Below are 15,955 nucleotides of genomic sequence, written 5' to 3'. Positions count from 1 at the left end.
ATAATGGGCTAATGCCAAATTGGGTTGGCTTACCTTAAGTCCTTTACAAGACCTAAATTCTGGAGCTTTTTCAGGTTGGGTAAACATCTACCTTGAGATCTGTCTTCTTTACTTTCCCATTATTAAAGTCTGATGATTGTTTTCTTACGGGTCAGGAGCTATGTTATCGCTGGATTCAGAGGCCAACTCCATAATGCTGTCTCACTTTACACTTGGATAATCCTCCTTGAAAACAAATTGTCTTCTTTCCTGCTTCCTTTTCCTGTTCTCTGAAATATGAAAATTCAGGGAACTCAGAGATTTTTTTTTATTAAAAATCTTACACAGTCTGACAGCTTTGGTCTTATCAAAAAGAAATAGCATTCAAAAAGTCAAGTTTTGACAACTGATGAGCTAACAAACTACATTATTGTGGGGTTCCCATTCAATTTAGTCATTCTCCTCACTCTTTTAATAATGGCAACAGTAAAACTTTAAAAAGGAGGTTGATTTACTGGCAAAGGGATTGTTGTGGTGTTGACAGTTCTCAGATATATGAGTTATTTTGTATTTGACAAGTTGTTAAATTGCTTCTCTCTGAGCTTTAAAAATATAAACTTGTAGAGCAATTCTATCAGTTAAAAATAGCTATCATTCTTAGCCTACATTAAAGACAAAGAGTTTGTTTCTTCCATTTGGAATAGAGTTTCTTGGTGGAGGAAGGAAACATTCATACTGAAGACCCTGTTACTTTTTTCCCTCTGACTTTCTGAAAAATACAGTGGTATACTTTATATTCCATTTAGTTGTTAGATAGTGTGGTCTCAGATCTGCCTTTCTAACTATATTTATACCATTGACTCACAGAACCAACCAATCGAATCAGTAATCCCAATGGGCATTAATGGTGAGCTGAATCACTGTACTGAGTGGACAAAGAAACCACAGATGTGTGGTTGTCATAGTTCTCCTAACCAGTGGAGGCAGATTAGACTCATGTCTCGTTCAGTCTGGTAGAGAGAACCAACACACTGGCAATGTGCATGACTACACTGCAGATCACACTGCAGAAATATGATATGTATGGGTATGCACATATATTTATGGTTTGTAGTCTATGTTACAAGTCTCTTTTATTCTCAAGTGAAACTTCACTCTAAATACAGAAATTTGTCAATATCCCATTTTGTTTGAATCAGGATGAGTATAATTGTATCATATAGTTTCTGTTTTTGTTTGTTTGTTTTGTTTTTGAGTACTGGCCCCATACAGAACATTACCACTAAAACTGCATATTTTTTTGCCCCTCTTTCTTTTGGGACACAGATAAATCTTTACACAGACAGGTGAGTTTGCTCTTGTAGCCTCCGTTTACAACATGAATTCTACAGCTCAGTGATTGAAGAAGAATCAGAATCTCCTATCTTGTAATTAAAATTCAGATTCACGATTCATACCCAGCTCTAGTTGACTACAAAGCAGTTCTTTCCCCTTATACTCTAGTTAACAATCCTTCCAATTTCTGTTTGTGTTCATGAATTGATCAACTCTCCTTTGTTCTACAAGTGGGTTTTCCAATCGGCCACACAGTGTGGTTCAGATCTTAAACTGGGAATGAGAGAGCAGGAAATTATTGAATGTAGTTTATACAAGTAGCAGTTTGCAATATATTTAAGATGTCCTAAATCATTAGAATGGTGACAAATGGACATTTTGTGATAATGTTATATTTATTCTTAAAATGCAAAATGAACTTGGCTTTAAACATGGAAAATTCAGCTCAGAGATGAGGCAAATACAACGTACGTGGCTGTTTAAGTTGGTCACATCTGATTTTTTTAAATAGTTGACCCAGCTGGTGTAGCTCTTACCTCAGCACTAGTAGTGACGGGGTGATGGCTTGTCATGAGCCTGGTCAGGCTACTTCTCTTTGAATGCTTGTATTGTTCACTCTGACTTCATCCCCCATGCTAACTGACAGGGATAATACTTTAATACATTCTGTAATTATTAACTTGAGAATCTCAAGTGCATAAAAGTAAATAGAATTTTGACTCACTGGAGTAGAATTGGATTTTGTTCCCCACCTTTTTTTTTCTTGAGTTTTATGAGTGAAGTTGATGTGTAGAAACTAACATTAAAAATAAGGATTCAAGTTCTAGTTAGTTAGCAAGTGAAGCTAAGAAAATCCTTTGGCTGTATTCTGTCTTTGCATCTGAGACATATTATAGATTGTGCAAAGTGGGGAAAGATGGATGATAGGTTAAATGAAGGAATCAGGAATTAACAAAATTGTGAAATATTGGAGTGACTTCTAAGAAGGAAAAAGTGTTAAAAAAAAACATCTGCTTAAGTAAAAAATAAGAATGGAAAGAAAACAGAATGATAGCAGAGGGTAAAAACAAACCTATCTATGCATTATTTCCCAGCAGTATGAGACCTTTAGAAGCTTCAGCTTGTGGTAGTTAGGGTAAAACCTCAGTGTTTAATGTGACAACTAGAAAAGGCTTGTATGCCAGGGGGCCTCATTACTAGAAATATGGCGGTTGAGCCCCACTCTTCTAAGCCAGTCCACATGGGATGACATTTTACTTCAGCCTTGAATTTAGACATATTGTTAAAGGAACCAAGATATTTAGCTGGAGAAGAAATAGCATTTCAGAGAAATTTAGTACCTGTCTGACTTCAAATATTTGAGAATCTTTTAAGGAGGAGAGAGATTATGCTTATTTTAGTTGACTTCAAAGAACAGAAAAGTAACAGGGAAAATCAACTCAACAAAATGAAGCATTTACAAAGATTTAGAAATAGGTGTTAAATATATTCTTTGAATGAATAAATGAACAAATGAATGCCTGTGGTAGAAAGAATGGATGGTATTCTTGAGATGGCATATCTTGGAGGAGACTAGTCTTTTTACTGCAATTCTAAGTGTGAGTTTGATGAACTCTTCTAAGAGATAATGTCTCAGGAGTTGAAAGGTGGTTTGTTAGGCTATTAAAAAACCTCTAGCATTCTTAATATTTCTGATTTAATATAATTAGTGACTCTTTTGAACAGAAATCTTTTGTCTTCCACAAATAAGTACCATATTTTCCATAAATACAATTCATTTTTCTTCTGATAAAGATAATGATTATTTTAATGGTATATGCTTTAGAATTTGTATATTTTTTCCTTGATTTTTATGAGCTCGGTAATGGGATGGGAGGAAACCAATTGGAGCTTAAGTACTCTTGAGAAAAAAGGTCAGAAACATTTGTTATTTCGCTATAAGCCATGTAATGCATTAAAGGGCAAATCTGTTCATCTTTTCATGAGATAGTGGTACTTTTCCTAAAAGTGATTTTTGAAGAGTCACAATTTGACCCTTCAGAAGGTTGCCTAGAGACTTCAGATTAAAGACATATTCTAAGTGAAAGGTACCTTTTAGATTAAAAATATGTAAAAAAATAAGATACAGAAAATAACATTGGTTCTAACTGTGGGCAATCCTCCTAACATCTAAGGTTACTTGACAATGCCCGGCCATTTTCTACTGTGATTGGTTGGCAGAGGAGTAGAGGGTGCTATTAGTATGTGCGAGGTTAAAAGCCAAAGATGCTGCTAATAATCCTATATTGTACAAAAGATGAATCCAGCTCAGAGTGTTAGTAGTGAGAAGACTGAAAAAGGTTTTAGATGCTTCCATTCATTTTAAACCAGGTCTTAGATTTTCTGGAATAATGGAAGTGAGATGTATAAAATATAAAATAGGTTTAAACACTAATTTTCCATTTTCTCAAAATAACTATATTTTCCACAATAACTACTTCTGACAGTAAATGATTATGCATTGCACAAGAAGCCCTTTTGGATGAAAATTTTGGTTCCTATTCATCTCTCCAGTAACATTGGCTTTTCTCTCTTAAAAATAAGATCCCCTCCTCTCTCAGTATATATTAACTAATTTCCCTTTTTTTGGTCCAATATCTTGAAAGAGTAATCTACAATTATTTTCATATTATTTTGCCACTGTGATTTCTGATCAGCACAGGAGTTTTGATCTGCTCTGTTTCCGACCTGGGCCAGTTCACCCCTCCATAGTCAACCTGGTGTTCCCGGCTCCCGGGAGGTCACCATATTGATGCCAAATTTAGTGTGGACACACAATGGGCATGGTGCACTGCAGCCCAGAACTCCTGGACTCAAGCGATCCTCCGGGGCTTCACCTTCCAAGTAGCTGGGATTACAGATGCGCACCACAGAGCCTGGCTGTCACTGTGATTTCTCTAGAAACATATCACAAATGCAAATCCAATGCCCACATTTCACTTCTGTTTAGTAATATTTTATTATATTTTAAAGGCGATGTACAGAGGGATTACAGTTATATAAGCAATGAGGACATTTCTTGTCGAACAGTGTTACCTCCTCCTCCCTTGTTTTCTCCCAGTTTACCTCCCCCTCCCTCCCCTCCTTCCTATGTTGTAAAGTCCATTTTCAACATAATGTCTTGTGAGTACCGCTGTTGCATTGGTTCACACTTTGTCCCTTGTCTCATCACTTGGTTATTCCCTTTCCCTTCCTCAAATCAGATAAGCATATATGTAAGACACAAGATACCAAAATCAAAAACAGTCATAACAGGGATAATTCAAAGGGGAAAAAGTAAAAAAATAACTTCACAGAGCATATAAAAAAACAATCCTAAACAACCTTTTGTTTCCATGGCTTGGAGTTCATTTTGATTAGCATCATTTTATATGGTCATAAGCACAGTTATTGAGCTATTGTGATCCTCTGCTAGGACTATCCCAGACACACACTAATTATTACAAATAAGGGAAACCATGGGACCTATGTTTCTTTGGGTCTGTATTACTTCACTTAATATGATTTTCCCTAAATCTTTCCATTTTGTGATGAATGGGGCAATGCCATCCTTTCTGATGGAAGCATAGAATTCCATTTGTGTATATATACCACATTTTCTTGATTCATTCATTTACTGAGGGGCATCTGGGGTGGTTCCATATCTTAGCTATGGAAAATAATGCTGCAATGAACATAGTTGTGCTGGTAGCTTTAGCATGGCCTTGTTTGTAATCATTTGGGTAAAAACCCAGGAATGCGATTTCTGGATTATACGGGAGCTCTATGTTTAGTCTTTTGAGGAATCTCCATACTGCTTTCCAGTGTGGCTGAACCAGTTTACCTTCCTACCAACAGACCTTAAGGTAAGAGCAGATACCCTGAAAATATTACAGAAAGGGATAAGGGATACATTAGGTCTCCTTGGCACAGGTCGAAACTTCTTAAATAAAGATCCAGAAATACAACAAATCCAAGAAAGGTTGGATAAATGGGATTCCATTAAACTGTATATTTTCTGCATAGCAAAGGACATAGCTTGCAAGATAAATAGAAAGCTCACAGGTTGGGAGAAGATCTTCCCTAGCTACACAACAGGCAAGGGCCTCATGTCAAAAATATACCTAGAGATCAAAAAATTAAAACCCCCATTAGCAAATCTGCAAAGAAACAACCACCCCATTAATAAATGGGTTACAGAATTAAAAAGAGACTTCTCTGGAGAGGAAATGAGAATATCCAATAGACACATGAAGAAATGTTTGACATCTCTGGCCATAAAAGAAATGCAAATCAGCTGGGTGCTGGTGGTTCACACCTGTAATCCTAACTACTCAGGAGGCTGAGATCTGAGGATCATGGTTCAAAGCCAGCCTGGGCAGGAACATCCATGAGACTCTTACCTCCAACTAACCACCAGAAAACTGGAAGTGGTGCTGTGGCTCAAGTGATAGCACACTTGCCTTGAGCTGAGGAGCTCAGGGACAGTGCCCAGGCCCAGAGTTCAAGACCCACTACTGCCAAAAAATAAAAATAAAAAAAAAGAAATGCAAGTCAAAACTACATTGAAATTCCACCCCACCTCAGTTAGAATGACCATTATCAAGAAAACAAATAATAGATGCTGGTGAGGATGTGACCAAAAGGGAACACCACATTTTACTTCTTATCTTTTTTTATTATTATTATTATTTTTGGGTCCGGTCATGGGCCTGAACTCTAAGCCTGGGCACTGTCCCTCAACGCTTCAGCTCAAGGCTAGTGCTCTACCACCTGAGCCACAGCGCCACTTCTGGCTTTTTTTTTCCTGTTTATGTGGTATTGAGGAATGGAACCCAGGGCCTCATGCATGCAAGGCAAGGGCCCTACCACTGAGCCACCTTCCCAGCCCCTTTACTTCTTATCTTTGTCTGTCAATTACATTGTATTCAGTTTCTTTTGAAAAGCCATACTTCTTTAGGTTTTGTGGCTGCTGTCCTCCGTCTCTGCAGAACTCTTCTCTTTCTTCCTTCCTTTTTCTTTTTTTTTGCCAGTCCTGGGGCTTGAACTCAGGGCTTGGGCACTGTCCCTGAGCTTCTTTTGCTCAAAGCTAGCACACTACTACTTGAGTCACAGCACCACTTCTGGCATTTTCTGTGTATGTGGTACTGAGGAATAGAACCCAGGGCTTCATGCATGCTAGGCAAGCATTCTACCACTAAGCCACCTTCCCAGCCGAGCTCTTCTCTTTCTTCCATTCTGTCTTATTAGTATGCTTCAGGATTCCATTTTGATCAATTTTCTTCTTTTCACTTTTTTTTCTGAGCAGTCTGTTCCCATGGAATTAAATGCCAGCTTATTTCCTATAACCCTCAATTATAGAATAGGTATCTTTGACTTCTTTCTCTAGAGTTCTGAATCTACATATCCAACCGCTATCCTGTGTGTCATTGACATCTCAAATTCAATATCCCATACTAAATTTTTCTCTCTACATCCAACCTGTATTATCTTCCTGTAGACCTACTATCCCTGGGACTGGTCATGATATAGCTAGTTATCTAATCTCCAAACTCTAAGATCCTCCTCATCATCACTTTCTACCAAGTTGTTTACCTTTTACCTTGAGAATCTCTCATATTCATTTCTTCTCCTTATCTACTGCTGCTATCTTGATTTAGGTGTACCCAAAGCATCCATTCTGATGTCAGCATCATCTTTCCAAAATAGAAAAGGATGATTATGTTGTGTCTTACTTAAAACTTTCCACTGACCCATTTTAGCTGCATCACAAAATCCACACTAACATTCCAGGTGGAATAATTTTTTTTGGTACTGACTTGCTGCCTGCCTTCCCTTTCATTATTATTCCCCTTCCAATCATCCCATACAGCATGCAGTTTCATGCCAAGTTTACTTACAAGCTGGAGCATTTGTTTACAATGCTCTAGTGGCACTACATTATTTTTAAAGTTAGCTCTATTCATAGCAAAGAAGTAAACATACAGAGATTTTGAAAAATAAACAATTTCCCTAGAGAAACAATGTTTGAGTCTTTTAGGTATTCCTTCTGTCATTTATCACCACTCTGTTGTTAAATAATTTGCTTATAATGCTACTTCTTGACATATCAAGTTCAGATCTTACCTACTGAGGTAAGATCATAATTCCAGTAGTCACTTACAAGACTGATACTCAAATTATGTAAGAAATGTCATAACACAGACTTTGATGAATCACTACCAATTTCCCCAGACAGTGTATGTGGGCTAATTACTAACCCTAATTTTAATATTATGCTTTTGTTAAATTATCATTATTAAGATTAGCATAATCATATAAATATCATTCATTTTTGATACAAATAATACACTGTAATTATCTTGCTTGCACATTTTTCCAAGTTTTTAATTGATGCTTTAAAATCATTTATTATCCATCAAAAACTCATCATCCTTCAACTTCTCTGTGAAGCCTTCAACACTAAGCAGAGTTGATTCTACATTTAATGCTCCTGCACTCAGTGAATTCGAATTACATGGTATCTTGAAGATCTGGGTGTGTATCTTACCAGAATGTGAGCTCCTTGATGTTGGTGATGCTATCTTAATCACCTAGCCTTCAAGGTCTTGTACCACTGCCAAACATATAGTGCTTAATATGTATTTGTTGAGTTATAGCTGGAACAGGAGGGCTCTTTCTCTACAAAGTACCTTTTAGTATTTGGTAGCTGGCTTTGTGAACAGATCTCTCATTTAAGAGTCACTTCTGGCAGACTACAAACTGAAATGCCTGTGAGGGTCCCAGCAGGTAAATGAGTACAACAAGCATCATGGTGTTGTGGTATTTAAAAGATCATCTGTGTTTTTTTAATTGTCAATTGTTGTGAAGAAAACATAAGTTACTAAACTTTCTATTGCAATAGAAGCAGAAAAATGAAAGTTTGGCCTGAATTGCCTTCATTGAGTTTTTAAAAAATCTGTTCAGATCAAGAAAATGGTTTTTCAGACTAGATCTGATATATACTCACCTGAATATGTTCAGGTAGGCATTAGTGGGTGTGGCTCCAGTGCCCTTACTTCATTTGTCTGCTGCTTTGATTTGAAGATGCCTCCACCTCTGAGTACAGTAGCGTCCTTTAGAAAATGGATACCAGCATGTGGAAGGAAGCTTAGCAGAAGTCACCCAGGCCATAAGCCAATCTTGTCGCCTGTCAGAATGTTTTGGGAACTAGATAGGGTTTCTGTATTTTCAAGTAGAAATGGAAAATAATGAGTTAAATTACAAGCTACAGTAGGAGACAATGCAACTAAAGACAATATTAAATAGAATGTGTCAAGCCATGTGCTTTTTCTTATACAACATATTTTCATATTTCTGAGGAGATAGTTCCACCTCCCAGTTGGTATATGTTGCATCTTTGAGATTTAACATTTCCTTTTCTTTTAGTTCTACTTTCAGAGAAGATTAACCTTACATCTGAGGATTTGTTCTTTTTACCCATGAAGAAAGCCTGTATATATAGTTTTAGAAATGAATGAGTTGGTTTTTTTTCATTTTCCACTAAAATTGCCACTGGAATTTTTGGATTTGATGTTCTTATCAGCTTATAGATTTAGTCTTTACCTATTATGATTTGTATTGGGCACTGGGATTTAAAAGATGAGTAGTATACAACTCCTATGTTCAAGAAAGCTCTAAATCATTGTTTGCTTCTGTTTGCTGCATAAGATCATATATAGTGATTTTTATCAAAATGAACTCCAAGAAATGGAAACAAGAGGGTTTTTTGTTATTTTACTTTTTGTGTTTTTTCTCCTTGGTCATTTTTTTTTACTTCAGTACTTTTGTCTTGTATGTGTTTATCTGTTTGGGAGAGCTAAGGAGGAGCACAGAATAGTGGGAAAAGGGTAAAGTAATGCAGCAGTAATATTCCCTAGACACTGTTGAAGTATACTCAAAGTGCTTTTAATCATGTCCAAGTATAATTATTTGTTTTTTTACTATCCATTGGATTAACTTGTAGATTTATAGACATATTCTAGCTATTACAAATCAGGGAAACCATGCAGTATTTGCTTCTTTGGGTCTGACTTACTTAGCTTAATATAATTTTTTCTGTCTTTACATTTCCTAACAAATGGGGCAATGCCATTCTTTCTGATGGAAGTATAGAATTCCATTGTGTATATATACCACATTTTCTTGATCCATTCATCCGCTGAGAGGCACCTGTGTTGATTCTATATCTAAGCCAGGGTAAACAATGCTGCAATGAGCATGGTTATGCTGGTGGCTTTAGTGCAGGCTAGTCTGTGGTCATTTGGGTAAATGTCCAGGAGTGAGATTGCTGGGTCATGGGAAAGCTCACGATCGAGTAAACAACACTCTAAGCATTCACACAGTGAGAATAAAGGAAGATATCCTTAGGGGAGGATCACAATGGCTTAATTGCTATGTGCATATGGCCATATAAAATGATGACTATTGAAAGGGACTCCAAGGAATGGAAATGAAGTTTTTTTATTGTACTGTTTTCAGTTCTTTCTTTTTTCTTTCTGTTTGTTCCCATCTGGCTTATTCCCTGTTGCCACTGTTTTTTATTCCTGTACCCTTTGTCTTGTATATAAGCTTATCTGATTTGGGGAAGAGAAGGGGAATCACAGAGATGGTGGGACAATGTGTGAACCAATTCAACAGTGATACGCACTGGACACTACATTGGAAATGAACTTTACAACTTAGGAGAGGGAGGAAGGTGGGGAGGGGAAAAAGTGAGAGAAAATGAGGGAAGGGGCAACACTGTTCAAAAAGAAATGTATTCATTACCTGACTTAAGTAGCTGTAACCCCTCTGTACATCATCTTTACAATAAATTTAAATTAAAAAAAGAAATGAAAATGAATTAAATAACTTGTGGGATGGGAGGGGATCAGGAGGGAAAGAACTGGGAGAAAACTAGGGAAGAGGTGACACTGTTGGAAAAGAAATGTACTTACCTGACTTATGTAACTTAATCCTTCTGTATAACACCTTTGCAATAAAAATAAAAAATAAAGTACAAATAAGAAAAATTAAATGAATAATCTCTTCCTAACCAGGGTGAACAATTCTGTGATTTGCTTACAAACCTTTTGACTGTATTTTGGAGGGGAACTTCCAGGCCTGTAAGCCATATAAAACCCTGGAAATCATTCGGTGTATGACGAGACAGACATGAAATGTTTCTTGTCAGTTGTAGAGGGAAGAAAATAAATTACCTATATTATATATTAACAATGGAAATGTACTTTACACATATAAATACATAAATACATACTTATCACACTAAATTACCGATCTATACTTTTTTCCTTAGAAATATGTTGAAATGTTCTGTTACTATTTGAACATCCCTTTATAACTGAGTAGTATTTTATTGCATGAAAGTAAGCTAAATGTATTTAGTCAATCCTGCTGTTAAATATGAAAGTATTTCCTAGCTTTGTAATAATTGATGCCACATAGAGAGCTTTGTTACTAAATCTTTTTGACTATCGACTTATTTCCTTAGGAAAAATTACATGCAATATAATTGTTAGAAATAAAGCTTAGTATACCTTTAAGTTACTTTTGCTTTTATGTTCTGTATTGTGTTAAGCTGCCTTTCAGAAAAATGGGGAAATTTTACCCATCCTGAGTTTACCCATCCTGAGTTTCATTCTTCATACTTTCGAACATTTGATACCTTTTCCTTCTTTTAAAAAAAACACCTTCTATGATTGATAAATGAAAAAGTCTTCTCTTGTATAAAGACCTAGCTAGTTTTTTTTTTAACAGTACTGGTACTTTGTATCATAGTTCCTTGGTTGGCTAATTATCTGCCTTCATAGCTTCAGAGCAGCCTGAGAGTCAAGTATGTCCTATTTGCTTGTATGGTCTTGGATGCTCACAACTCCTTCTTGCACTGAATTGAATTGGAAGACATATGTTGCTTAGAATCTCTTGCCCAGATGTACAATTTTCAATACACTCAGTGGGAGATTGTTATTCCTGTCAGTTGCACAATAACGAATGATTTGTATTGAGCATTGGTTATATGCCAGCACCATTTTTAATGCTCTGCATCCTTAATACATTCTGAGCTTACCATTGACAAAAACTGTCATTGAACTCAGGACTAGCCAATTGTCAAGTAATTGTTTTCTTTTCCTCCCAGCTCCTCTCCTCTCCTATTTTCTCTCTTCACTGTTAACATTTTAATATACACTAACTAGAGAAGACAGAATAATCTACCTTGATATAGCCAACATTTATCTTCAACAGTTATTAACATGTGGTCTATCTTCTTTCATTTATGACTTCTCTTCATCACTTGGAATCTTCATTCCTATGATGGATTATTTTAAAGCGTGTCTCAGGGCAGGAGTAGGCAGGGTGGTGTAGGGAGATGTAGTTCAATAGTAGTGCCTTGCCCTGCATACACAGGCCTTGTGTTGGATCCGTAGCATTGCAAATTATAATAAATTACTGGTTCTAGTATTAACTATCAATTAACTTATTAGTTCTATTATTCTATTTATTAATTATGTTAGTAGATAATAGTTCTCTGTGTACCTATTACCACTACAAATAATAAATATAAAGCTATTATCAGATATACTGTTTAGATAGATAGATAGATAGATAGATAGATAGATAGATAGATAGATGCATCATGGACTTGTTTACTGAAGACCAAAATGTCATTATTATACTTTAAAAGTATACTGATTTTTATGATATCCTATGTCTAATCAGTGCCATATTTTCCTAATGATCTCACAATGACTATTTATGTATGATTCATAAGAATCAGAATCTACATGAATCACTTGTTGTGTTTTGAATTATTCTAACCACAAAAGTCCTTTCTCCTCTAGAAGATTTGAAGACGATTTCTCTGAGACAGAGATTCTTAAGTGGAGAAGTCTAAAATTCTCAAAGAATCTCCACAGTTTGAATATCTATTTCATATCTCACAGGAAGGATGTTCACTTTATAGTGAACCACTGAGAAGCACTGAGATCCAGTCCCTTTTCTGCTCTGCTTCTGTGATGACTCTATCACAAGATATAGCAATGTCAGCTTCCATCCTTCCCTTCCTACCTGCCTTCCATCTTCCCTCCCTTGTTTTCCTCCCCCCTCCCTCCCTCCCTCCCTACCTACATCCTTCCCTCCCTCCCTCCCTTCCTTCCTTCCTTCCTTCCTTCCTTCCTTCCTTCCTTCCTTCCTTCCTTTCTTCTTCCTCTCTCTCTCCTCCTTTGCTCCCTCTCTCCCTCCTTCCCTCTTTTTCTTCCCTCCTCCCTGCCTCCCTTCCTTCCTTCTTGTGCTGGTCTTGGGGCTTAAACTTCAGACCTAAGAAATCCTTGAGCATTTTGCTTAAGATCAATTCTCTACCACTTGAGCCACAGCTCCACTTTCAGATTTTTCATAGTTAATTGGAAATTAAGAGTCTCACAGACTTTCTTGTCTGGGCTGGCTTTGAACCATGATACTCAGATCTTAGCCTCCTGAGTAGATAGGATAAAAGGTGGGAGCCAACCGCACCTGTCTAATGTCTCCTTTCTCAAGAGAAATAGTTATTAACGGGTGCTGGTTTGAAATTCTCTGCTTAGCACTGAAATATTGTCCTCTAGCAGGAAGCACAACACAAACTGGATCCTACATCCTTGGGAATAGAAGCAAATAGCTTGCTATTTTCCTAAGTGGGTCAGGACTTTGAGTGGATATTTAAGCTGAGCATATTTTAAGTTCTAATTTTCACTTTTGGTTCTGTTTTGAACTTGAAGGTCTAATCATCCTCCATTGTGTGGTGGCAGATGAAAATTCAACTAGAAGTCCAGGAACAAATGGTCCCTTTTGTGGAGATCTTGGGGAAAACTGTGCAGGTAAATCTTACGTGTCATTTTCAACCTCAGAAAGTTCTTCCTAAGGCATGATTTTTGGTAACTATTTATAATGCTTGGTAGTTCTCTGAGTGCATACTGATGTAGAAGCGCTTGACATGCAATAAATCATTCATTCATCATAAAAGTCCTCTGAATAAGATGGTATCGTTAAATTTTACTTCAAGACAAAACTTAGAAAGATTAAATAACTTGTCTAATGTCACATAACTAAATAAATCTGAGATTCAAATTCAAGTCTTTCTAATTCCAGTGGCTACACCGTAATCACTAGACTAGTGTCAGAGATATATGCTGAAACTCTGATGAGTGGTATGTTGATCTGTGTTCATAGAAAGTTGGTCCATTTCCCCTCTTGTTCTCTTTATGCCTTTAGAAAAGAAGTTTAACATCTTTTTCCTTGAATTCATGTTTTCAAAGTTATTCATTTATGGCAGAGGTTTCAATAAAAAGTTACTGTGGGACTGAATGGGCCTCCATTTTCAGATTCTTGGTCTAAAATACTGTTTGTTTTAGTTAGATTTGGTTATCTAGTCTTCTGCCAGGGTTGTTTTGGATTTTAGAAAAAGACCCTCCCCCCAAAAATATGTAGGCCAATGTCAAATGTATGATGTAATGGAGAAGTATCGGCTACATTCCCTTACAACGTCTGTGGGCTGGGAAGAGCATGCTCACTCCTTCCCTAGTCCCCTGGGAACACTGTCACCCAGCCAGGAACATGGTGAACAACTCTCCTGATGTGATTCATCAGCTCCAGCCCAGTCTTCCTCCTTCCTCCTCTCAGCAGTGGGTGAGCTGCTGGCTGTGCACAGCCTGGGAATGCTGGTGTCTTAGGTCATGTTTATGGGGTTCCAGCCTTGTCACCCATGTCAAGAGAATAAGACCACTTTTTATGATTGTGTGTTTTTCTTCAGTCTGGTTTCACATGTTTTAAATGATGAGATTTTCCACGTTTCCCTTGGGAAATTATTCTACAACCTGATGAATAACTAGCCCGATGATTGACAGGGTTTGAAAATCTTCCTTGTCATCATCCTAATTTTTATTTCATTTGTTTTCAGTATTGGAGTTTGAACTCAGGGCTTCTGTACTTGCTAGACAAACACTCTACAACTTGAGCCATGCCTCCAGCCCCTGTATGTAGTAGCTTATTCTGCATGTAAGGTCTCATGCTTTTGCCAGGTCTGGTTTCAGACTATGATTCTCCACCATCATGACTTGTGTAGCTGAGATTACAAACATTTGCCACTATTTCTGCATTACTCTTTTTGTAATAGATTTTTTGAGAACTCCCCACTCACTGGCTGATCTCAAACTGCAATCTTCCTATTTCCACTGTCCTCATAGCTGGGAGGTTATGTGTACATCACCATGCTCAGCCTAACTATGTTTTCTATTTTTTTGTTATGCTGTGAACATTCAAAAAATCTACCTTTCAAACTATTTTTAAGGTGGACAATCTAGTTTTGCTATAGGTATGATATTGTAGAACACATTTCGTGTGAGTGTGTGTGTGTGTGTGTGTGTGTGTGTGTAGTGTAGGAGTCAGTTCTGGGGCTTGAATTTAGCTGTCCCTTAGCTTTTTTGCTTAAGGCTAGCACTCTATTACTTGAGCCACAACTCTACCTCCAGCTTTCTGCTATTAAATGGAAGTAAGATCCTCACTGATTTTCCTGCTTGGGGTTGGTTTTGAACCATGATCCTCAGACCTCAGCATCCTGAGTAGCTAGGTTTACAGGGATGAGCCACTTGTGCTCAGCCCTGGCTAGGACAAAATTCTTGAATTAATTTATTTTGTATAACTATTATATCTGTTGAATAGCAGTTCCCAAGTTTCTCCATTTCAAAGCCCCTCACAGCCCATTCTACTCTCTGCTTCTGTGAATTTTGCTGGTTTTTTTTTTTTTTGTAGTTCCTCTAACCAGATCACGCAATATTTTTCCTTTTGTGACTGACTTATTCTACTTGGTGTAATGTCCATTAAAGCTCATTCAACTTGTCATGTATTTCAGAGTTTTCTTTAGTTACAAATCCGAATATTATTTCATTATTTGTGCAGCCTACATTTTATTTATCAATTTAGTTTCCATTCATGTGTCAATGGACACTTGGGTTACATCTACTTTTCCTTTTGATTCTAATGAGTAATACTACAGTGTATATGGAATATACATTTACATGTGTAAATATCTATAAGTTCCTTATTTTTATACATTTTTATTATAAAAATACTGTACAGAGGTGTTACAGTTACATGAGTAAAGTAATGAGTACATTTCCTATTGAGCACTGTTGCTTCCTCCTTTGTTTTTCCCCTACCATCCCTTCCTTCCCTACCTCCCCAACTCCAACTATTTCCCCCCTCCCCCTGCTGCCAAAGTTGTAAAGTTCGTTTTCAACATAGTGTCTTGTACATCTCATTGTTACAATGGGTCAACCTGTATCCCTATTTAAGCATTTTGAATTTTCCCTTCCCTTCCCCAAATGAGAAAAGTGTATATACAAGTATATACAAGATGCAGGGCACTGGAATCAAATACAATGTAAACAAGTTATACCATGGGGGAGGAACATACAAATGGAAAAAAAATCACATAGTACATTATAAGTACATTAAGAAGAACAGTGACAAAGATAAAACCTTTTGTGTCTCTGTCTTGGGGCTCATTTTACTTAACATCATCTCATATAGTCAAATGTACATAGCTTTTGACCTT

General features: G+C 36.9%; 1 protein-coding gene across 1 annotated transcript in view; it reads left to right on the top strand.

The window, feature by feature from the left end:
• The window catches only part of Btc (betacellulin), a 48,275-nt gene that overhangs the window by 12,149 nt on the left and 20,171 nt on the right, over window positions 1-15,955 (top strand). The window contains exon 2 of the mRNA XM_013020088.1: window positions 13,122-13,220. Coding sequence (XP_012875542.1) covers window positions 13,122-13,220 — 99 coding nt within the window. The remainder of the gene's footprint in view (window positions 1-13,121; window positions 13,221-15,955) is intronic.

Source organism: Dipodomys ordii, unplaced genomic scaffold (genome assembly GCF_000151885.1).
Source record: "Dipodomys ordii isolate 6190 unplaced genomic scaffold, Dord_2.0 Scaffold49, whole genome shotgun sequence".
Classification (NCBI taxonomy): domain Eukaryota; kingdom Metazoa; phylum Chordata; class Mammalia; order Rodentia; family Heteromyidae; genus Dipodomys; species Dipodomys ordii.
This window is presented reverse-complemented; position numbering and strand designations above follow the sequence as displayed.